This window comes from Notamacropus eugenii, chromosome 2, assembly GCF_028372415.1.
Source record: "Notamacropus eugenii isolate mMacEug1 chromosome 2, mMacEug1.pri_v2, whole genome shotgun sequence".
NCBI lineage: Eukaryota > Metazoa > Chordata > Mammalia > Diprotodontia > Macropodidae > Notamacropus > Notamacropus eugenii.
The window spans coordinates 521,235,261-521,259,543 of NC_092873.1; the positions used below are offsets into that span (position 1 = coordinate 521,235,261).

The window sequence follows — 24,283 nt, forward strand, 5'->3', positions numbered from 1 at the left end:
TCTAGAGCCAGAGGGTAAAATAGAAATTACAAGAATCCATTGGTCACCTCTTCAAAAAGATTCCAATATGAAAACTCCCAGAAATACTATAATCAAATTCCAGAGCTCCCAGATCAAGCAGAAAATATTACAAGCAGTCAGAAAGAAACAGCTCAAGTATCATGGAGCCACAGTCAACATAATATAAAACTTAGCAGCTTCCACATTAAAGAAGCAGAAGATTTGGAATATGATATCCTGGAAGGTTAAGGAGCTAGGATTACAAGGAAGAATCACCTACCCATCAAAACCAAGTATAATCTTTCAAGGGGAAATAGATATTTAATGAAATAGGGGATTTTCAAGCTTTCCTGATTAAAAGACTAGAGCTGAATAAAAAAAAATAACTTTCAAATACGAGACTCAAGAGAAATAAAAAGTTTAACATGAAAGAGAAATTATAAGGGATTCAAAAAGACTAAACTGTGTATACTATTATATAGGAAGATAAGAACTTTATCATTATTAAGGTAGAAAGGAGTATGGAGGGCACAGGTGTGAATTGACTTTAATGGGAAAACCACAAAATTTATTGGGTGAAAAAGAGGCATGCACTAGGAGTAAAGGGAAGAGAGAGGAAGAATTGGAGAAATTATCTCATGTAAAAAATGCAGAAGGAGGAATTTATATAGTGGAAGGGAAAATAGGGGGTGGATAATGCTTAAACCTCACTCTTATTGGAATTGATTCAAAGAAAGAATGCTGTACACATAAGGTTAGGTATAGAAATCTCTCTTACTCAACAGGAAAGTAGGATGGGAAAGGGATAAAAGAAGACAAGTAGGGTGGCTGATAGAAGAGAAAGCAGAGTAAATGAAACAGTGGTCAGAAGTAAAACAGACTTTTGAGAAAGGACAGAAGGGAGAAGGAGAGACCAAGAAACAGAAAGGAAAAGCAGGGGAAAATAGGATGAAGGCAAATAGACAGTAACCATAAAGATGAATTTTAGTGTTATGAACTCATCCAAAAAATGGAAGTAGATGGAAGAGTGGATAAGAAAAGAGAATCTGACAATATGTTGTTTACAAGAAACACACTTGAAACAAAAAGATGCACACAGAGTAAAAATAAGAGACTGTAGCAAAATCTGTTATGACTCAGCTGAGGTTAAAAAACAAAAGGCAAGGGTAGCAACCACGATCTCAAGCAAACCAAAAGCAAAAATAGACCAAATTAAAAGAGACAATCAGGGAAATTACATTTGCTAAAAGGAATGATAGACAGTGAAGTAATAACAATACTAAACATATATGCACCAAATGGCATATTATTGAATTCTTAAATGAAAAGTTAAATGAATTACAAGAAGAAATAGATAATAAAATTATACTCAGGGGCAAGGAAGAGGCTTTAACTTTCCCCTCTCAGAATTAAATAAATCTAACCATAATATAAATAAGGAAGAAACTAAGGAGATGAATAGAATTTTAGAAAAGTTAGTTCTGAGAAACCTCAGGAAAAAATTTCAATGGGAATAAAAGGAGTATATCTTTTTCTATGACGCCTTCAAAAAAAATAACCATGTGTTAGGATACAAAAACCTCACAACCAAATGGAGAAAAGCAGAACTGTTAAATGCATCATTTTCAGACCATAATGCAATAAAATTACATTCAATAGAGACATGGAAGCACAGATAAAAATTAATTGGAAAGTAAATAATTTAATCCAAAAGAATGAATAGGTCAAAGAACAAATCATTGAAATAATCAATAATTTCATTGAAGAGAAAGACAACAGTAAAACAACTTATCAGAATTTGTACTTAGGGGAAAATCTATCTCCAAATGCTTACATCACTAAGAAAAAAATAAAGAGCAGATCAAGGAATCGATCACAGAGCTAAAAAAATTGAAATATAACAAATGAAAGATTCCCAATTAAACATCAAATTGTAAATCCTGAAAATCAAGGTCGAGAGTAATAAAATTGAAAGTAAGAAAACCATTGAACTAAACTAAGAGATGGTTTTATGGGGAAAAAACAGTAAAATAGACAAACCATTGGTTAATTTGATTTTTAAAAAGACAGAAGAAAATCAAATTGCCAGTATCAAAGATGAAAAACGTGAATTCACTACCAATGAAGAGGAAATTGAAGCAATTTTAAGAGCAATTTTGCCCAATTGTATGCCAATAAATCTGATAATCTAAGTGAAATAGATGAGTATTTACAAAAATTTGCCAAGATTAACAGAAGAAATAAAATACTTAATACCCACTTTAGAAAAAGAAATTGGAAAAGAAAAAGAAATTGAACAAGCCATCAAAGATCTCCCTAAGAAAAAAATCCTCATGGCCACATGGATTCACAAATGAATTCTACTAAACACTTAAAGAAAAATTAATTCCAATATATAAACTATTTGGAAAAATTGGCAAAGGAGTCCTACTAAATTCATTTTCTGAGGCAAATATAGTGCTGACTCTTAAACCAGAATGGCAAAAACAGAAAAAGAAAATTACAGGACAATTTATCTATTAAATATTGATGCAAAAATTTTAAATAAAATATTTCCAAGGAGATTAAAGAAACATATTACAAATAGCATACATTATGGCATTTATATTAGGAATGCAGGGCTTGTTCAATATGAGGAAAACTATGAGCAAAGTTGGCCGTATTAATATGTAAACAAAAAAAAATCATGTAATTATCTCAATAGATGTGGAAAAAACTTTTAACACAATGCAGCCTATATTCCTATTAAAAAAAATTAAAAAAAAAACAAATGGAGCTTTCTTTAAAATGTTCAGTAAAATCTGTCTAAAACCAGTAGCAAGCATTATTGATAATGGAGATAACGTGGAAATCTTCCCACTAAGGAAAGGGTTGAAACAAGGATAACCATTATGATCATTATTACTCAGTATTTTACTGGAAATTCTAGCTATAACAAAGAAAAGAAAAATTTAAGGAATTCAAATGAGGAAGAGGTGGGAAGGTAGGAGAGAATTTGGAAATCAAAATTAAAAAAAAAAAAACACTAAAAATAAATAAATAATTTTTAAAAGAGCATCTTGAATTCTATGACTGGGAAGTCACCAGCTGGGGGTGAGGATGAGTCATTCATCTATTACAACATATTGTTCAGAAAAAAAATAATTTTCAAAGCAAGACCACAGAGCAACTTTTGGACAGTCTTTGGAGAGGAGAGTTGGTAGGTAAGGAAGGAAACTGATACATTACATAAACAGCCCCCAATATATAGCAAAATCCACTGGAAGGCAGTGTGCCGTTCTGCTGAGAGCCCCCATACATACTCATGTGGTTCTGCTCTGCAATGATTTACTGCCGGTAGTTGTTCTTAGAGAACGCAAACAAGTCATGAATGAACTTTGTAATGTGCCATTTCCTGCTGCCTTCTCCAGATACTCCCAGACCAATTTTATTTGGTCAAAGGATCTCAGAGTTGGGAGGGACCCCAGAGGCCATCCAACCCAGCACATCCCTGAACAAGATCACTCTACAACTTCTCTGACCAGTGGTCATTCAGGCTTTTCTGGAGGACTTCCAATTCACTAATTCCGCAGGCCCATGGTTGGATAATACTAATTGTTAGAAACACTTAGGAAATCTTTGGATATGTGGTCAATAACGGGTGAGATGAAATGAGAAGGAATAGTTACTCCTAGATTTTTTTTTCCTTTGGACAGAAGAAATTATCTTCTTTTGGAAAGTATGATCCTGAAAGCAGCATATTATAATGGGAAGAAAAACCCCGCCAGATCTTTAATGCAATTCCCAGGATTTGCTACTTTTGAGACATTAGCTAACTCCATTTTGCATTCCTTTTCTGATTTTTAAGTACGGTTTTATGGGTGCTTCTTGTCTTTAATCAGTCATTCCCCACAAAATCCTGTATCAAACACCACCTTATGACCAAAGCAAACAAGTGAATTAAATAATAAATAAAACTGTCTGCTACAGAAAACTTATCTGACAACGTAGACAACATTTTATTCTGGTAGTCCCCTTCTTCAGTGTCCTTTCTTCCTCTCAGCACGCTCTTCTTGCCCTTCTGCAGACTCTCCTGGCCTTTCTGTACAGTGTGCAAGAAACCTCTTCTCCATCTCCCACATTGCCCTACTAGTTGTCCCTTGTACACTACACTGCTAATGAAGCCCATTTAAGCTTAGTTTAAATGTACCATGAAGTCCTGTGGCTGCTTCCCAGCATCCTGACTCCTCGGCATAGGCTGCTCTTCTCACTTCTACCTCTTAAAAACTCCAGTTCCCTTCAAGGTCAAGGTTAGCTGCTCTGTCCTGCATGAAACCTGTCCTGACCCAGCACTCATACACACAAGCACACACACGTTGCTAATGGCTTCCCCCCACCCCCAGGAAATTATTGTGTACTTAGGTAGCATCCCCAAGAGGATGAGTAGTGGAGAGGCTCTGCAGGGCAATTCTGTTAATTTCCTACGGCTTGCTGTCTGCTATACGTGCATTTTTCGTTAACTGCTGAGCTGAACATATATATACACACACATTACATAAACTTATACATACACTTGTATACGTACTTGTATATCTATATATATATATGATAAAGGCATATTCTCTAAGCCTGAAACCACTTTCTGTTCTGCTAAATTCAAGAATGTGGTTCCCTCTCCAAGCTGGGGAGGGGAGCTGAGGTGTAGCCTGGCTGGTGGGCACATAGCAAATCTGTCCTGGTAGCCAGAGTCTTCTTGCCTTCCCTTTAGTCTAACAAGATCCTGAAATGCGGTCCCCACTTCCAGAGTACCTAAGCGGGTACAGCAGCAGGCTGTTCAAGAGGGAGAAAGCCACCCACTGGAAGAGAGTCTGCGGGGAAGTAAATATCCCACAGGGCAGGGATCAAGGCTGCCCTCAGGGGAGGTGAAATGTAAAGTAACTAATGAGGAGCCCAATTGCCAATGACATAATGAGGTTTATGTCCTAGTCCCTCAATTAATTGTCCTCATTCTAGAATTCTCTGTTTAGCCTTCCCCTTCCTGTGTGGGAATTAAATTTCTTGTCCATACCTGAGTCATGCTTGAATTCTGGGCACCTTCTACTAATGTTCTCCCCCTCCCCATTCTTACTGGGAATGACCTTTTGCAAAGTCCAAAATCAATTTTTTTTTCCTTAGAACTTGAAGTGGTAATGGAATTGAAACACTAGGGCCCTAGTCTTCCTAGTCAGGCAACCCTGGAGCAACGAACTCAGGGCTAACCTCCAGGGCAGGCAGAGGCAGGGACTGGGGAAGGTCACTAGCTCCAGCAGCTACAGTCTGTCTGTCTGCCTTATGAGACCCAATGATAGATTTACTTCATCTCTATTTCTCTAAGTGTATGTTGATTCCCCCATAGAATGTGAGCTCCTGGCAGAAGAGAACCAGTTTCCTCATTTATATCCCTGGCTGTGGGACACAGAGGATACAGAACTGACCTTGGCCTCTGTAGGGCCTGAGTTCAAGTCCTAACTCTAACATATGTTGGCTATGTGATGCTGGGGAAGTCATTAGCATCCCAGTATCCCCAGACAACTCTCTAAGCCGCTATGTTGAAAAACTTTTGCATCATAACTGTTGGTAGAAGGAGTTTTCTCAAAGCTGTTCAGAATTCATAGGTCTGTAGATCCTTGTCCCCCCACCCCACCCCCCCCCACCCCCCGCCAAAAGGGAAAGTAAATCTGTGGGCCTTAGAAGTGCTTTACAAATAGTATGTGCTTGATAAATATTTGTTGAATTGAGTTCTATAAATAATTCAAGTAGGCATTTTTAGGATTAGTTTCAACCTCATCCAACACTGAACTTCTCCCCAGAGCTCCTAACAATAAAATGGTCTGATGAGAATTTCTTCACCTTTCCCTTCTACTCTTCTTGCTTAGTAATGTTTTCCTCCAATTCTGGATTCATCTTCTTTGGAAACGGAAAGGGAGGGAGGAAAGCAGGAGCAGCCTGGAGCCCAGAGTCTCTGCAGCTCTGGGATAGTATCACATGACTCTCCCAAAGTGAATTCAAGGGCTTAGGAATCAGTTTGAACCAGCAAAGATAAACAAGTCTGGAAGACATTAGTCTAGGCCTTGGCATGTGCTGAAAAGGGGGATGTCAAGACCAAACTCCGAAAGGATGATCTATGTATTTATGTAGCTACATTTCGAAATGTCCAGGAAGCACTGTGCCCCTCTCTGGTTCCAGTGTTCGTCTCTCTGTTGTTTGGGCTGTCAAATAGTGATATACCCCTGGCTTAATTTACTCTCCCAATAAACAAATCAAGAATGAGTGTGGTCATATTGACTGCAGTTCATGTAACAAAACAAAAAAAAAAAAAGAAATTTATATTTAGGGTTTTGTTTTAAGATTTGAGTCATTGCCTGTGGTTAATTCACATGAGGGAATTTAACTGCCTTCTTCCCTTGGTGTTACTCCTTGACAGTAGAAAACAGCAGAGTCAGACTCCAATAAGAACCAAGCTTGCTTAAGTTCAGGCCAGTGACTATCACCTCTTGTTTCCCAACCAGCTCAAACTCATTCCTTGGTTTTGTTCTGCTTCATGAAAATAAAGAGATATTAGTTGGGTTTCTCTTGAGGAGCCCTAGCACTCCCTAGAATGCAAATATAGGATGAATAAAACTATATCAACTCCAGAAAGAAGAACCCCAAGTAGACAGATGATGAATTTGTAGACAAGGTTGGAGAAGTTCAGACCCCTATAATAGAGGATTCCTCTGATTCATAGGGTCCTGTTAATGACTCGTATCTGTAGAACTATGACATTTCCCCTCCATTGGCTTGCCTCACCAAGTTTGAGACAAGTAGCCAGGATCCAAACACCAGTATCACAGGCGTCGCTGGCTCAGTTTCCTAAGGACTAGACTCTGTGCTTTCTGGCAACCACAGGACTTGAAGATCGTAGATTTCAAACTGGAAATGATGTTAAAGACTATCAAGACCTGGATGACATTAAGATTTGAATCATTTTGGTCTTTTAGCTACATTACCCCAGCTGATAATATTCCTTCTTTGGAAGAATTTGTGATTTCATGTTTTCTTGAACTTAGCATATATGAAAAAAATCACTCTAATGACCATACTAACTTCAGAGGTAGAATTTTTACCACATGATAGGATTTAGAGCTTAGGAACCTTAGAAAATGACTGTTTCAGCTTCATTTAACTTATGAGAAGACTGAGATCCAGAGAATAGAAATTACTTTTGAAGGTAAAGATGCTAGATTTGTAGCCCAAGTCAGTGTTCTCTCCTCTCCACCGTATGAACCCAGGGCTACTTTTTACCCCTTAAGCATGTATGTCCCACTGCAGGAGGAGATGGGGGTCTTTATTCTTCTCAGCTTTGACATATTTGCATTTCTGACTATGGTTTGGAAAGAGAAAACAAGGTGGGCCACAGAAAAGATGCTGGGAAGCAATTTCCTTCTTTTAAAATAGCTTCATATTTGAAATTGTCCCAATTACATGAGTTCAACCCTAACACAATGATCAATTGCTCCTCTAGGGACAGTTCCCAATGAAAATTTTTCTGGGAGTTTGAGTGTTATATAAATGGAATAAATAAATAAATGGAAAAATCGTGCTTTGGGCCAATAACTCCAGATTAAAGAAGACACTGTTCAAATTTTAAATGCACACGGCGCTGGGCCATACCTTTCATCAAAAGGAAAGTAACAGCTATATCTTGAAGCAATGGCAGGAGTTCACAATCGAATTTAACCTTGAGTTTTGGAGGGGTCAATGTGAGATTATTTTACTTCCCTTTGGTGTTTTTATCTGGAAAATCAAAAAGTTGGATTTGATGATTTGAAATTTCTGTGTAAATTTAAAATACTCTTCCTAATGCCACTACTTGAGATAGCTAGATCGTACAACGATGAGTGTGCTGAAATCAGGAAGATTCAAATCTGACTTCAGACATTTGCTAGTTGTGTGACCCTGGGAAAGTCACTTAACCTCCACCTGCCTTAGCTTCCTCTTCTATAAAATGGGGATTAGAAGAACATCTACTTCCCAAGGCTGTTATGAAAATAAAACAAAACGATGTGTAATGAGTTTTACAAAGTTTAAAGCACTCTGTAAATGCCAGCTGTTGGTCTTATTATTATTTCTATGATCTCTAAGATCTGTTCTAGATATAAATCCTATGATCACAAGAGCCAGTGGTCCTACTTTGTAACTATTAGGGTAGAGAGGAGGTAATACATTTGTGGACTACTTGGTAATAGCCAAGTTTCCATAAAGTAAATCCTATTTTTCCCAATGAAATCTACAGTAAAACTTTTATTATCTCTTCTTGAAAAACTATAAAAATAATATTGTAATAATGATAACCATTAAAATCCACATCTGGATAGGTCACTATGCTTGTAAGATTTTTTTTAAATCAACTGTCCCCTTAAAACTCAACTAAAGCTTTGGGGAAGGGGTATGGCTGTTGATGTCAGTTTCATGGCCCTGGGATAGTGACATAGTGAGTAACCTCAAACCCAATCAGTACCATGGCTAGGAAAAGTATGAAGTTGGTCACAACTGTGATGCATTGAAATATTATGGGCATATGGTGGTGGTAGTATGTAGTGGAGAAATAGGAGAACCTCTTACATATCCTTGAATTAACTCAACAAATGTATTAAATATCAGATGCAAAGCACTGGGACTGGTCCTGGAAATAGAGACAAAAATAAAAATCAATACCTTTTCTTAAGGAGTTTATATTCAACTGTGGCATACGATATATAAATGTACAACACAACAAAAGATAATTTGAGGAGGGAGAGAACAAAACAATCAGGTAAATCAGGAAAGATTATATAGGATGTGGTTCTTGGGCTAAGCCTTTAAGAAAGCTAAGGATTCTCAGATGTGGAAGTGAAGAGGAAATTTATCCAGTCTTGGGGAATCATCTCTCTAAACAGAGGCAAGGGATAGAATTCTAAGACCAGGGAAGAGCAACTAGTCCAGTTTGGCTGGGGTCTCAAGCATCTAAAAGATAGCAACGTACCATGGCTGGGAAGTTTGGCTCATGTCAAATAAAGAAGAACATTAAATATCAAGCTGTGGCCTTTGTATTTTATATTAGGTACAATGGGAAGCCACTAAAGACTCTTGAACAATAGAGCAGTATGGTCAAATCTATGTCTTGGGGAGATCCATTTAGCAACATCTCCTATATACACTCTTTTCATTCTTTTAGTGCTACCATCACCCTGGTGCAGACCATTACCCCATGCTTGGGCTATTGTGATCATCTACTAGAGAGTCTTCCTGCCTCAAATCTCTCCCATCCATCTTCTCCTCAGCTAGAAAATTAATCATCTTAAAGTACAACTCTGACTAGGCTACTCCCTACTCAATGATCTATACTGACTCCCCATCACCCCTGTCTAGCATTCAATTCCTTTGATAACCTTGTAAATTCCTGGCTCCTTCCTACCTTTCCAGGCTCCTTATATCCTACTTACCTCCATGTACTCTATGACACAGTGACATCAACCTTCCTGACATTCCTCACACAAGACTTTCCATTTCTAAACTCCATGGGTTTTTCACTCATACCTAGAATTTTCTCCTTCCCTATCTCCACTTCTAGCTTCTCTAGTTTCTTTTAAGTTCAGCTAAAATTCCACTCTCTGTAGGGAGTCTTTTTCTAATCCCCTTTAATGCTAATCTTTTCCCTTTGAAATTGCCTTCTTCTTTTTCTCTGAATATATCTTGTTTGTACAGAGTTGTATGTCTGCTCTCTCCTTGTTAGATGGTGAACCCCTTGAGGGAAGGGCCTTGTTTACTTTTCTTTGTATTCTCAATGTTTAACATTGTACTTGGCACTGGTTGGCACTTAATAAATGCCTGTGGACTTGACTTGATGTGATTTGACTACAGTGAAGATGATGAACCATAGAGCAGAGTTTGGAGTCAAGGAGGCCAATTAGGAGGCTATTATAATAGTCAAGGTGAGACTTGATCCAGGGTAGTGTTCATGTGAAAAGAGAGGAGATGATGAACATGAGAAGCGTTATGGAATTAGAATATTTGGAAGCCTTTTGAACAGATTCCATTGTTATTACAGTTATTCAGAGGAAAGGGGTGACTACAATATTTGGGCTCCCCAATTTAAGGTTCAACATAGATGGCAGGCATTGTTACCATTGATATATGGCAAGAATATATTTTTAACTCAATGCTTTCTGAACTTAGTAAAGGGAGCTATGATCAGCAGACACCTATATGGCTTACTAAGCTGTATTTACTCATTTCACACTGTTATATTTGATCCACAGGAAATCAGAAGATACCATTATATCCATTTTAGCATGTGAAGAAACGAAAAAGCAAAATATAAATTACTTACTCAGGGTCAGGGAGCTTGAGACACAAAAATTAAACCCAAAATGTCTTACACCTATTTCACAAGCAGAGGAGAGAATTGTCTCATTCCCTTTTCTTCCACAGAAACAGAAGGTGATTTTTCAAAAGTTCTTTGAAGTAAGAGGGCAGGGCATGCATGGCTACTCTGGGAATGTATGTCACAGGCAATGACTTCAGGATATTTCTTTTGACTAATGCTGTGTTACTATAGGCATGCCCACCATGACCCAAAGATACTGAGGGCTGAAAGAATCAATGTCTTTAGATTCTCCAGGGAACTCTGCAGAAAGACACCTCTATAATCATATTTAATCTAAGACTGGAGAAATATAGACATGGAATGTAATCACAGAGATGTTCTGAGCAATCTACATGGTCTTCTTTCATTTCAAGATGTCAATACCCTGCCAAAGCTGCTTGCTTGAGAAGGCATAGAAGCGATTAACATCACCAAAGAAAAAGGAGACCATGTTCTTCAAGATAATACAATCAAGCAAATACACATCTCACACCTCCCACCTCATAGTCCTACATCATACCTCACACCTCACACCTCACCTAGAAACTGATGTCAAGAATATCTCTGATTAATCTCTCACCCCTTGACAGTACTATTTATAACTCAGCGAAAATACAAAGATATATTGATTATGATTTAATGACAACACCACTTATTGTGGTGAAGGATGGTAAAATATTTTACAAGGTTAGATTATTATCATTTGTTGATGTTTCAAGGTTATAAATAATGAAACATGACAATCTCAGAATGGAATTTTAGTATCATGCAAAGACCAGTGGCAAGGTTTAACATGGGCATAGGAAGGAGGCTATAAAACATCACAAATGAGAGATGAAGCAAAAGAAGTGGTGTAAAAAATGCTATTAGAGAAATGTATGATTTGAAAAAGTAGACCAGTCGTATGTGAAGAGAGAGTGATCATCTAAGGAAAGACCGTATATTCCATGGTTATCCATGCAATGTTGAGAAACCTAGAGGAAGACCCATAGCATCGTGTGGAGGGTTCTTGTGTTGGATTTTCATGAAGACTTGAACAAGCAATGCACAGGATGGGCTGCAATCTGCATTACTAGAGGGCATATCTCCATGGATAGGATCATAAATTCATCAGAATATTTATGTGTCAAAATGCAGATTTCCTGAGAAGCAATGGAATGAAATAGAAAGAAGATGAAGCTCATAGGGTCACAGGAGTTCATAGGATCATAGCTTTTGCTTTGGAAGGGACCTTCAGACATCATCTAATGCTACTCCTTCCTTTCACAGATGAAGAAATTGAGGTCCAAAGTGGGTCAATTGATTTCCCAAAGACATACATAGGTATTACGAGTCACTCCTGGATTTGAGCTAGGCTTCTCTAACTCTAGCTCCTAGTACATACCTAGCTTCTAGTCCTGCTATACACATTTACAAGTCATTTGACCACAGCTAGATCTCTGTATCCCACTTTCCTCATTAATAGAATGGGATCGCTAGTACGTATACCATCATATTTTAAAAGTTTGTCAGGATCAAATGAGGGAATGCTTGTCAAAATGTTTTATGAAACTTAAAATTCTTCATAAGAGCCAACAGTTATTATTATTCTCTTGACAGGTAAGCATGTTTGACACTTGCTCTCCAGAGTTCCTGTAAACTAAAGAATGAAAGCACCAACAGCATAAGATTCTTTGGAGGAAGGGGAAGCAAAAGGTAAACATTACAGTATTATATAAATAGGAGCTCTGATTACCTTTCATTCTAGTAACCCCATTTCCACAGCTGTGCACCAAGCAACCTTGCATTCATTATTGCATTTATAGCAATGCCATGGGTCATAACCAGATCCCAACTTTCCTGTCTCAGAGTCCAATGTTCTTTGGAGCAGCAGCCATTTTAATTGAGTGTTTGACATTGTCTAAATGAAGGAAAGATAAAAAAAAAAAGTAAAGTTGTCCCTTTGCTCAATCCAGCCTGTGGACTAGTGCAGACACACAGAAAACACAAAATGGGGGATCATCCTGGACTCTACCCTAAAGCAGGCCCTCTCACTTACCCCTGATGCAAGTCATACATCAGAAACATGGCCAGATGTGCTAGCATTAAAGCAAAAGGGTCAGAGGAACACAAAGTAACAGGGCAACTGAAACTTTGCAGATTATTTTCATTCAGTTTATTTTTCTCCATATATTCACAGGGTACAGAGAGTAGGGCAAGAGTTACATCACCATTTGGCAAGTGAGGAAATTAAAAGAGTGTCAAGAAGACACTTACGCAAGCTAGCCCAGCTACTAAGTAGAAGATGCAGGACTGGGACACAGATCTTCTGATTGAAAGACCAATGCAATTTCTGCTACACTATACTTCTTCATATCATTCATTTATTAATTCATTCATTTATCTATCTGAATTGCCCATTTATTTAATTATTTGTTTGCCCTTGCACACATTCATAAATTTATGTATCAATTTTCTTCATTCCTTAATTAGTTTATGCATTTATTTGTTCATCATTCATTTATTTTTGTTCTGGATCTCTGATTTGGTTGATATAAAGGGTTCTGGGTATAGAAATTCCCTTTCACAAATATAAAAAAAAAATATTCTTAGCCATTTACAATTTTGGACAGTTTCATAAAAGTCACTGAGAATAAAAATTATTTAAATCAGTGGTGTCAAACTCAGATAGAATTGAGACCACCAAACTTTGCATAAAGAACAATCCCTACTGGCTGTACATTAACTTAGAAAAGCACATATTAACGTTATATTCTATTGTATTTTCAGGGGGAACTAGGTGGCACAATGGATAGAGCACTGGGTCTGAAATCAGAATGGCTCATCTTCCTGAACTCAAACGTGATGTCAGATATTTCTGTTTGATCCTAGGCAAGTCACTTAACCCTATTTGCCTCAGTTTCTTCATCTATAAAATGAGCTGGAGAAGGAAATGGCAAATTATGCTGGTATCTTTGTCAAGAAAACCACAAATGGGTCATGAAAAGTTGGAAACAACTGGACAACAACAAAATTGTATAGTTATTTATCTTGTTAAATATTTTTGTAACTATAACACCTCACATCCAGTAGATTGACTAAGATGATAGAAAAGGAAAATGACAAATGCTGGAGAGGGTGTGAAAAAATAGGTACACTAATGCACTGTTGGTAGAGTTGTGAACTGCTCCAACAATTTTAGAGAATAATTGGAACTATACTCCAAAGGCTATAAAGCTATGTTTTTGACACAGCTATACTGCTATTAGCTCTGTACAAAAAAACCAAGAAAAAGGAAAAATGGAATATATACAAAAATATTCGTTGTAACTCTTCTTGCAGTGACAAAGAATTGAAACCTGAGGGCATGCCTATCAACTGGGGAATGGCTGAACAAGTTATATGTGATTGTGATGGAATACTTTTATTCTATAAGAAATGATGAAGGGGATGTTTTCATAAAAACCTGGGATGACATACAAACTGATGCAAAGTAAGGTGAACAGGATTAGGAGAATACTATACATAGTAACAACAACATTGTTATGATAAACAACTTTGAAAGACTTAGTAATTCTGATCAATAAAATGAACACCACATTTCCAAAGGCCTCATGATACAAGGTTCTCCACCTCCAGAGAGAGAAAGAATTGAAGGATTCAGTGCAAATTAAAACAATTTTTTTTCACTTTGCTGATCTTTATTGCTTTTTTTTTTCACAATGTGGCCAATGTGGAAAGGTTATGCATGCCTTCATTTATGCTGTGATATTTCTTGCCTTCTCAACTGGTGATGGAGAACTGGGGGAAGGAAAAGAATTTGAAACTCAATTTTTTTTACTATTATTACTATTTATTATTATTATTAAAAATTTTAAGTTTTAAATAATTGGCATATTAGAAAAATATTTCCCAATTACATTTTTAATAATTTATTTATTTTCAGTTTTCAACATTCACTTCCACAAGGTTTTGAATTCCAAATTTTCTCCCCATCTCTCCCACTCCCCCACCCCAGGACAGCATGCCTCACAACCACCCCTTTCCCCAATCTGCTCTCCCTTCTGCCACCCCCCTCTTCTCACATCCCCTTCCCATCTGTTTTCTTGTAGGGCAAGATAGATTTCTATACTCCATTGCCTATACAATTTATTTCCCAGTTGCATGTAAAAACAATTTTTAATATTCATTTTTAAGGCTTTGAGTTCCACATTCTCTCCCTTCCTGCCCCCTCACCCACCCTCACTGAGAAAGTAAGCAATTTGATATAGGTCATACATGTGTAGCCATGCAAAACACTTCCATAACAGTCATGTTGTAAAAGACTAACCACATTTCCCTCTCTCCTGTCTTGCCCTCCATTTATTCCATTCTCTCCCTTGACACTTGCCCATCCAATAGTGTTTGCTTCCAATTCCCCCTTCTGCCAATCTTTCTATTATTCTCCCTCTCCTATCTCCTTCCCTCTGCTTTCCTGTAGGGTAAGATAGATTTCCATACCCAATTAAATGTGTGTTTTTCCTTCTGTAAACCAAATCCAATGAGAATAAGCCTCATTTACTCCCTCTCACCTTCCCCCTCTTCCTCTCCATTGTAAAAGCTCTTTCTTGAATCTTTTGTGTGAGATGCTTAACCAAATTCTACTTCTCCCTTTCTCTTTCTGTCAGTATGTCCCTCTCAACAATTAATTTTATTTTGTAGGTATTGTCCCTTCATATTCAGCTTATGCTGTGTCCTCTGTGTGTATATGTATGTGTGTGTATATATATATATCATACATATACGTATACCTACACATATATAACATACACATACATACACACATATATGCTTGTACATAAATATTTGAAAATCAAATTTTCTATTCAGCTCTGGTCTTTTCAACAAGAATGCTTCCTATTTCATTGAAATTTCATTTTTTCCCCTGAAGTATTATACTCAGACACAGGGCAAAGCTCAGCCCAGCCTTGGCCACACACCTGCACCAGGAGGAGGACCTGAGCAGGCCTCAGGTCGAATCCCTAGCTACAGTAGCTACGGTTTGCAGATCTCTCAACCCACAGGCACCAAAGGTCAGTGAGAGAGTTTTTACAGCTGGCTGAGAAGGGAGTAGGGTCTTCCCACAGCTCCTGCCTCAGGTGGGGGCAGCAGAGCCCACAGCAGTCCATATTCATTGTTCCATTGTAAAACCCCTGGGGGCATTGAGCAATTGATCCTTACCTCAGCCCTGTGTGGCAATCCTGCCCCCACCTGATGCTCCTGGAGGATTTGAACAACTAATCTTTATCTCACACTGAATGGCCTAAAGCCCCTGGGGTAATTGAACAGCTTATGTGAATCTCAGCCACCAGTTCTGGCTTGGTGGAACTGGAGGCCAGGTGGTCTTGGAGAGGAAACTAATACCCACAGATTCTGGGCACAAAAGTTTCTTGTTGCTCCTAGACCAGTGTACATGCTTGATTGTGCCACCTTGGAGGGATTGAGATACTACAAATCCCCAGAATATATCCTACTCTTGACAAAGGACCCAAAAGTCAAGTAACTGGTGGGGAAAATGCCCAAAAAAGAGGGAAAAAAATAAGATTATAGAAGATTACTTTCTGGGTGAATAAATATCTTCTCCCATCCTTTCAGATGAGGAAGAACAATGCTTACCATCAGGGAAAGACATAAAAGTCAAGGCTTCTGTATCCCAAACATCTAAAATAAATATTCAATGGTCTCAGGCTATGGAAGAGCTCAAAAAGGATTTTGAAAATCAAATAAGAGAGGTGGAGGAAAAATTGGGAAGAGAAATGAAAGAGATGCAAGAAAATCATGAAAAGCGAGTCAACAACTTGCTAAAGGAGACCCAAAAAAATGCTGAAAAAAAAAAAACCTTTAAAAATTGGCTAACTCAATTGGCAAAAGAAGTTAAAAAGCCAATTGGGAGAAGAATACTTTAAAAAGCATAATTAGTCGAATGGAAAAGGAGGTTCAAAAGCTCCCTGAAGAAAATAGTTCTTTCAAAATTAGAATGGAGCAGATGGAGGCTAATGACTTTCTGAGAAACCAAGAAATCACAAAACAAAATCAAAAGAATGAAAAAATGGAAGATAACATGAAATATCTCATTAGAAAAACAATTTAACAATTATGGGACTACTTGAAAGCCATGAAAAGCCAAAAAAAGAGCCTAGATATCATCTTTCATGAAATTATCAAAGAAAACTGCCCTGATATTTTAGAACCAGAGGGCAAAATTAATATTGAAAGAATCCACAGATCATTCCCTGAAAGAGATCCACAAAAAGAAACTCCTAGGAATGTTGTAGCCAAATTCCAGAGTTACCAAGTCAAGGAGAAAATATTGCAAGCAGCTAGAAAGAAACAATTTGAGTATTGTGGAAATACAACCAGGATAACACAAGATCTAGCAGCTTCTACATTAAGGGATTGAAAGATATGGAATATGATATTCCAGAAGTCAAAGGAACAGGACTAAAACTAAAAATCACTTACCCAGCAAAACTGAGTATAATACTTCAGGGGAAACAATGGTCTTTCAATGAAATAGAGGACTTTCAAGAATTCTTGATGAAAAGACCAGAGCTGAAAAGGAAATTTGACTTTCAAACACAAGAATGAAGAGAAGCATGAAAAGGTAAACAGCAAAGAGAAGTCATAAGGGACTTTACTAAAGTTGAACTGTTTACATTCCTACATGGAAAGACAATATTTGTAACTCTTGAAACTTTTCAGTATCTGGGTAGTTGGTGGGATTACATACACACACACACACACACACACACACATGCACACACACACAGAGACAGAGCACAGAGTGAATGGAATAGGATGGGGTCGAATCTTTAAAAAATGAGATTAAGGGGTGAGAGAGAAATATATTGGGAGGAGAAAGGGAGAAATGGAATGGGGCAAATTATCTCTCATAAGAGACAGGCAAAAGACTTTTTAGTGGAGGGAAAAAGAAGGGAGGTGAGAGAAAAACATGAAGTTTACTCTCATCACATTTGACTAAAGAAAGGAATAAAATGCACACTCATTTTGGTATGAAAACTTATCTTACAATACAGGAAAGTGGGGGAGAAGGGGATAAGCTGGGTGGGGGGATGATGGAAGAGAGGGCAATTGGAGGATGGAGCAATTGGAAGTCAACACTCTTGGGAAGGGACAAGGTCAAAAGAGAGAACAGAAGGAATGGGGGGGCAAGATAGGATGGAGGGAAATACAGTTAGTCTAACACAACATGACTATTATAGAAGTCTTTTGCAAGACTATACATGTACAGCCTATATTGAATTGCTTGCCTTCCCAATGGGGATGGGTGGAGAGGGAGGAAGAAGAGAAGTTGGAACTCAAAGTTTTAAGAACAACTCTAGAGTATTATTCTTGCATACAACTGGGAAATAAGAAATACAGGTAATGGGGTATAGAAATTAATCATGCCCTACAGGACAAAAGAGAAGATGGGGATAATGGAAGGGAGGGATGCTAGAAGGGAGGGCAGATTGGTGGTAGGTATAATTAGAATGCTTGGCGTTTGGGGGTAGGGGAAGTGGAGAGATGGGTAGAAAATTTGGAACTCAAAATTTTGTGGAAACAAATTTTGAAAACAAAATAAATAAATAAATTTAATTTTAAAAAAAGTATTATGTGCAGTTTTGCTGGATAGGTGACTCTTGATTTTAATCCCAACTGCTTTGACCAGGGGAATATCATATTCCAAGCCCTCTGATCCCTTAGTGTAAAAGCTGCTAAAGTCTGTGTATCTTGATTGTGTTTCCACAATACTCAAATTATTTCTTTCTTGCTGCTTATAATATTTTTCTCCTTGATCTAGGATCTCTGGAATTTGGCTACAATATTCCCAGGAGTTTTCCTTTTGATATCTCTTTCAGGAGGTGATTGATGGAGTTTTTCAATTTTTATTTTACCTTCTGGTTCTAGACTATCAGGGCAGTTTGCCTTGATAATATCTTGAAAGATGATGTCTAGGCCCTTTTTTTAATCATGATTTTCAGGTAGACCAATAATTTTTAAATCATCTCTCCTGGATCTATTTTCCAGGTTAGTTATTTTTCCAATGAGATGCAATTAGTAATGGTAATTAGTAATTAGTAAATGTAATTAGTAAATAGTAATGGCAATTTAAATGAGGAGATTTTTCTCATTCATTAACAGGCCCATGTTACCTGCCTGGGTTACATGCAAGTCTGAGTCACATGGAGCCTGTGGTGAGCGGAGTTTCTGAATAGGTGGAACAGGAAGAGGCAGAGTTAGAGCAGACCTGAGAGGAAATTATTTATGAGAGCAGTCAGAGCTACGAAAGATGCAGGCTGCTGGTGAAAGAGATTGTTTGTGATTTGTTTAATGGAGTTGGTTTATGGGAAGCCTAGCAGGGGGAAGGCTTGGGAATGGTGTTGTTCTCTGCATTATTACTGTGTGTAGGTTTTTGTTACTATGATGAACTTGGCTTTGTGGTGTCTGAATAAATGTTTTGGTTCTGTCTTTCTTGTGGACAGTGTATGGTATTTTGCAATTCAGAATTGTACCAGGATATTCATGACCACTGTAGGCACTGTGAATATCACATTGTAGCCACAATATTTCACATTGTCTTCTATTTTTTCATTCTTTTGGTTTTATTTTATAATTTCTTGATTTCTCATAAAGTCATTATCTTCCATTTGCTCCATTCTAATTTTGAAGGAATTATTTTCTTCAGTGAGCTTTTGGACCTCCTTTTCCATTTGGCCAATTCTGCTTTTTAATGCATTCTTCTCCTCATTGGCTTTTTGAACCTCTTTTGCCGTTTGGGTTAGTCTATTTTTAAAGGTGTTATTTTCTTCAGCATTTTTTGGGTCTCCTGTAGCAAGCTGTTGACTCGTTTTGTATGATTTCTTCATTCTCATCTCTCTTCCCAATTTTTCCTCTACTTCTCTTACTTGATTTTCAAAATCCTTTTTGAGCTCTTCCAAGGTCTGAGCCCATTTTATATTTTTCTTTGTGTCTTTGGATGTAGAAGCTTTGATCTTGCTGTCTTTCTCCAGTTGTATGCTTTGATCTTCCTGTGGTTGTGTGCTTTGAGCTTCCTCATCATAAGAAAATATCTTTTCACCAAGAAAGTCATCTTTTATAGTCTTATTTTTTCCCCTTTTGGTCATTTTCACAGCCAATTGCTTGACCTCTAAGCTCCTTCTTAAGTTGAAGGTGCACTGTCCCGAAGTGTCAGGGGTTTTATGCAGCTGTTTTCAGAGATATCTTCAGGGACCTGTAAATTCTCAGCTCCTCCAAAGTGATATGATCCAAGGAGAGGTGTCTACTTCTCTCCTGGCCTACACTCTGATCTGGGAGTAACCACAAGCACTCTTTTCTGCCCTGCATCTGTGAATAGGATTTGCTCTCAACAGTCACCACCACCTCCACCATGCCAGTGCTCCTCCTTGCCCCAAGGCTGCCACCCACACCTCCAACCCAGATCAGCTGTTAGATTCCCCTACCATCTCTAGACCAAGAGCTCCAGAAGCAGCTGTGGCTGGGGGTAAGACCAGACCATGTTCCTCTCTCACCCAGCTGAGAGAGATTTCCCACTGACCTTTGAAGCTGTCTTTGGTGTCAGTGGGTTGAGGAGTCTAGAAGCCATGGCACTGTGATTCAGCACCCTGAAGCTTGCTCCAGTCCTATCTGTGCCCACACAGCCCATGCTGGGCTTCACTCTGCTCCGAATCTGGTGCAATAGATTCCTTATGTTGGCCTTCTAGACTGTCTTGGGCTGGAAATGTGTTTCACACTGTCATTTTGTGGCTTCTGATGCACTAGAATTTGTTCAGTCATTTTTTACAGGCATTTTGACGGGTTTGGGTGGAAAGGTCAGGTAGATCTCTGCTTCTACTATGCCATCTTGGCTCCACCTCCCTACTATCCTCGATTACATTTTAATCTAGCTTTGACTACCCAGTGTTTTCTACCTCTGTGTTAATCACAGCTAGCATGAGAAATGGATATTTGTGATCAAGGAATAATAGGGAGTAGATGTGTAGGTGTAGCATAGAACATGTAAAGGGAAAAACGTAAAAAAACTGGGAAAAGTACAAGGGGTCCAGATTGTGAAGGACTTTAAATGCCAAACACAGGAGTTAAATTTGATTCTGGAAGTAACAAGAAGCCACTGGAGATATTGGGCCACCTGGAAGTTCCCCATGGTAATGGCATCACAAATTCCATCCCCTGATGCCCATTTAACAGACTGAGAAAATGATGAGAAGATTAAGAAATCGAAGGCAACTTTATAATTATCTAGGCCTGTCCCCATTTTACAGATGAGAAAACAGATGCCCAAGAAGACTGACTTGACAAAAATCACACTTCTGTTGTTACTATCATTAATATTAATAATAGTTTATTATTGATTATTATTAACAAATAATATTTTTAGCAATTTAAGGCTTGCAAAGTACTTTACATATAGTACCCACTTATTGGATCTTCACTGTAAATCAGTGCAGTGAATATTATTATTATTATCATCCACATTTTTCAGATGAGGAAACTGAAACAGAGAGATTAATTTATTTTGGTTTCCAAGTGATCTCTCTCCATTACTCTCCAGAGAGGGGAGAGTTAACCTCACTTTATTTGTTATGCACCCATGTATGGCAAAACCTAGATTTTTTTTCTTTTCATATAGAATGGGAGTATGGGAAGATTTACTAAAAAACCAATAAGTTTTGGGGACCAAAAATGTTTGGAAACCCATAATATCTCTGAAATATAGGAATCTTACTGCTAAGTCAGGCAAATATAAATCTCTCTCCTCAAAAGCACAAGATCATAGGCATCTAGGTGTCACAATGGATAGAAAGCCAGGCCTGGAGTCAGTAAGACCTGAGTTCAAATCCAACCTCAGACACTTCCTAGATATGTGACCTGAGGTAAGTCATATAACCCCAATCTGACTCAATTTCTTCATCTGTGAAATAGGGATGATAATAATAGTGTCTACTTTCCAGGTGTGTTATAAGGATAAGATATTTTTTGTAAAATACCTTGCATTTAAATCACAATGTAAGTGCCAGCTGTTCTTGCTTCATTGTATCAATAACAGAACTAAAATCTATTGTTCACCCTGCTCATTCCCAAAACTGGATTTTGGATGTCTGCTTAAGTAGAGGAGAAAAAAGGAAAAGAAAACACAACGGACATGAGAGAATAAACTGCTCTCCAGAATGCCCCTCCCACCCAACTGACTTCCATGGAATACAGGCAGACCACAGAATCCTGGCAAGACCTATTTCACATTCAGTTTTTCCCAATTGAGCCGAAGTGCATAGGAATGAAGAAGGAGGCCTGTCAGCACATGGGGACTACTGATGTGGTCAGACAGTGGAATGTACCAGTGAGCCACATCACAGAGATAAGATCCCTCTGGGAAGGAAATTCTCACAAATTTACATGCAGTGGGGGAAATCACAGGACACTGCTCATGGAGAGCCCAGAGAACTGACCACAGTGAATTCTCTGCTTCTGTGGAACCCCAGGACCTTAATCACCCAAGATCAGACTGAAAGTATTTTATTTTTCTAAACTCTCACTTACATGGCTTGCAATTCCAGCCTTTGGAGATCTTCTGAGGTCCCTGTAGCTTAGACTGATTTGAGATGCAGCTCCTTTACTGAGTGTCACTACAGCAAGGGAATTCTCCAGGGACACCAATGCCTTCAAATGTCCTATTACAATTTTACAAAGACTCAGCTAAAAATAAAATTACACTTAATATGACATATCCATCCCTTTATAATAAATGGGGGGGGGAGGTTGGGGGGGAGGAGGGGGACCAGATAATCACCAAAGTTCCTTCCAATTTTAACATCCTCTGACTTGTGTTGGAGGAGAAATCCAAAGATGAAACTGACAGATAATGTACAGGAGGTCCTCTGGATAATTGAATTTTCTCATTAGCTGAGAGCTGAGGGTAGCATCCTTTCCCCTCTTACTCCTTATTAAAAGGGTTTTTTTCTAAAATTTATTTGCTTTATTTGTCAAAAAAAAAAGAGAGAAGGGTTTGAAATAACAATGAGGTTAAAAGGGGGGAATCTATTAAAACTATTTGAAAAAGAATATATCCATATATTTCCAGGCTTCAGGGAGCACATTGAAGTGTAGATGACTCTTTTTGATGGTGGAGAACCTCCTAGAGCCTCTCTAAGAACACCTCCATCTATCCTTATACATGATGCCTTGAAATAAAAGCTAGGGGATGACTTAGAGAAAGATTTCTGGGAATAATATGATCTCACAGTTCATCCTTGGCCACCCTTGCCCCACTAAGTCATCTTACCAGCACTTTCTACTCCCCACCATCCCCAGCTGTTCCTGGCTGCCCACAGTTGTATACAAACCAATATAGTCTCCAATTATAACTTCCTGTTCTCCCATGAGCATAGAACCAAGATGCCCCTTAAATATCTGGGAGTAAATCCTTCACAGTATCCGTCATAGATTAGACAGAAATTTTCAAGACAGAAACAAGAGTAATATAAGGAAATTGCTGTGGGCAGAGATGACCTGGGGGCCTTCAGTCTTGTAGGAACTCTCACCAACAAAGTGGCCTTAATCCAGTTCTGCCCTTGCAGAATGCTGTAGCAAAGGTTTAGCCCTGGAGAGAGACCAATTAGCTTCCCCAAAGCCACTATGTTGTTGCTGAATTTAGCTGACTACCTTCACAGGTCAGAAACTTCAGTTGAGGAGTGTGGGTTGTAACTGCCATAGTACACCTATGATTTGGGACAGCTAGGTGGCACCATAGTGTATAGAACATTGGGTTTGAAATGAGGAAGACTAATCTTCCTAAGTTCAAATCCAATCTCAGATACTTACTAGCTGAGAGATCCTGGACAAGTCACTTGACTTCTGTTTAGCCCCAAATTTCTTCAATTACAAAATGAGGTTGTTGGAGGGATGAAATGAGATTTGTAAAAGTAATATTTGTAAAGTTCTTGGCATAGTGCCTGGCACATAGTAGGTGCTTAATAAATACTTATTTCCTTTCTTTCTTAGGAACTGATGAGATCACCATAAGAGAGAGTACAGAAAGTGAAAAAAAAAGATCAAGGCAGAATCTTTAGAATTTGTCTCCTTGAGAGCAGTGACTATGCTTTGGGCTTTGGGGTTTTGTATCTTTCTATGTGACTCCAGCACTTAGCATAATACCTGGCACATTACAGCTATTCAAGAAATGGAGAGAGAATACAATGTCACAAAAGCCAAGGAAGGAGAACTTATTCAGGTGGAAAGTTTGTCACAGGTTCAAAAACTTCAGAGAAGTCAAGAACAATGAGGAATTTAAAAAATTAGGACAGTTGAAAAGATGATAGATAACTTCAGGAGAGCAAAATTGCCATCAGGTTTTGAGGTCAGAAGCCAGTTTGCCATGGAATGAAGAAAGATGGGAAGATGAGGACGTAAGGAATGACTGGAGAGAATCTTTTACAGAGTTTAACTGTAAAAGGAATACAATCCATAGGACCATGGCTTGAGGAAATGTCAGGGGCAAGTGAAGGTTTTTTCAAGGATGGGAGAGGGGGTCTGGCTAGAATTGTTTATGGCAGTGAAGGAGGAAATGAATAAATGACGATGGAGGAGAACAAAAATAAGGGAATTGATATACTGGGCCATTTGTTAGGGGAAATGAGAGGGGATAAGAGTAAAAGGCCAAGATGGGAGGGGTTCGCCTTTCTTCCTCCTCTGAGACTGGATCAAAAGAATGCATACAGAATTTTTTTAAAAAAAGGTTTTGATATACAGGCAAGAAAAAGAAGGAACAATGAAATGTGGCCTTTCTTTCCTCAGTAAAGGTGGAAATCATAGATACTTTGGTCAAAGGAAGAGGAGGTGGTA

At 38.2% G+C, this 24,283-nt stretch overlaps 1 protein-coding gene across 1 annotated transcript in view; it reads left to right on the top strand.

Annotated features, from left to right (window-relative positions):
- The window catches only part of LOC140523242 (heat shock cognate 71 kDa protein-like), a 62,542-nt gene that overhangs the window by 22,101 nt on the left and 16,158 nt on the right, over positions 1-24,283 (top strand). Inside the window, exons 2-3 of the mRNA XM_072638205.1 lie at positions 15,315-15,423; positions 19,782-19,928. Coding sequence (XP_072494306.1) covers positions 15,315-15,423; positions 19,782-19,928 — 256 coding nt within the window. The remainder of the gene's footprint in view (positions 1-15,314; positions 15,424-19,781; positions 19,929-24,283) is intronic.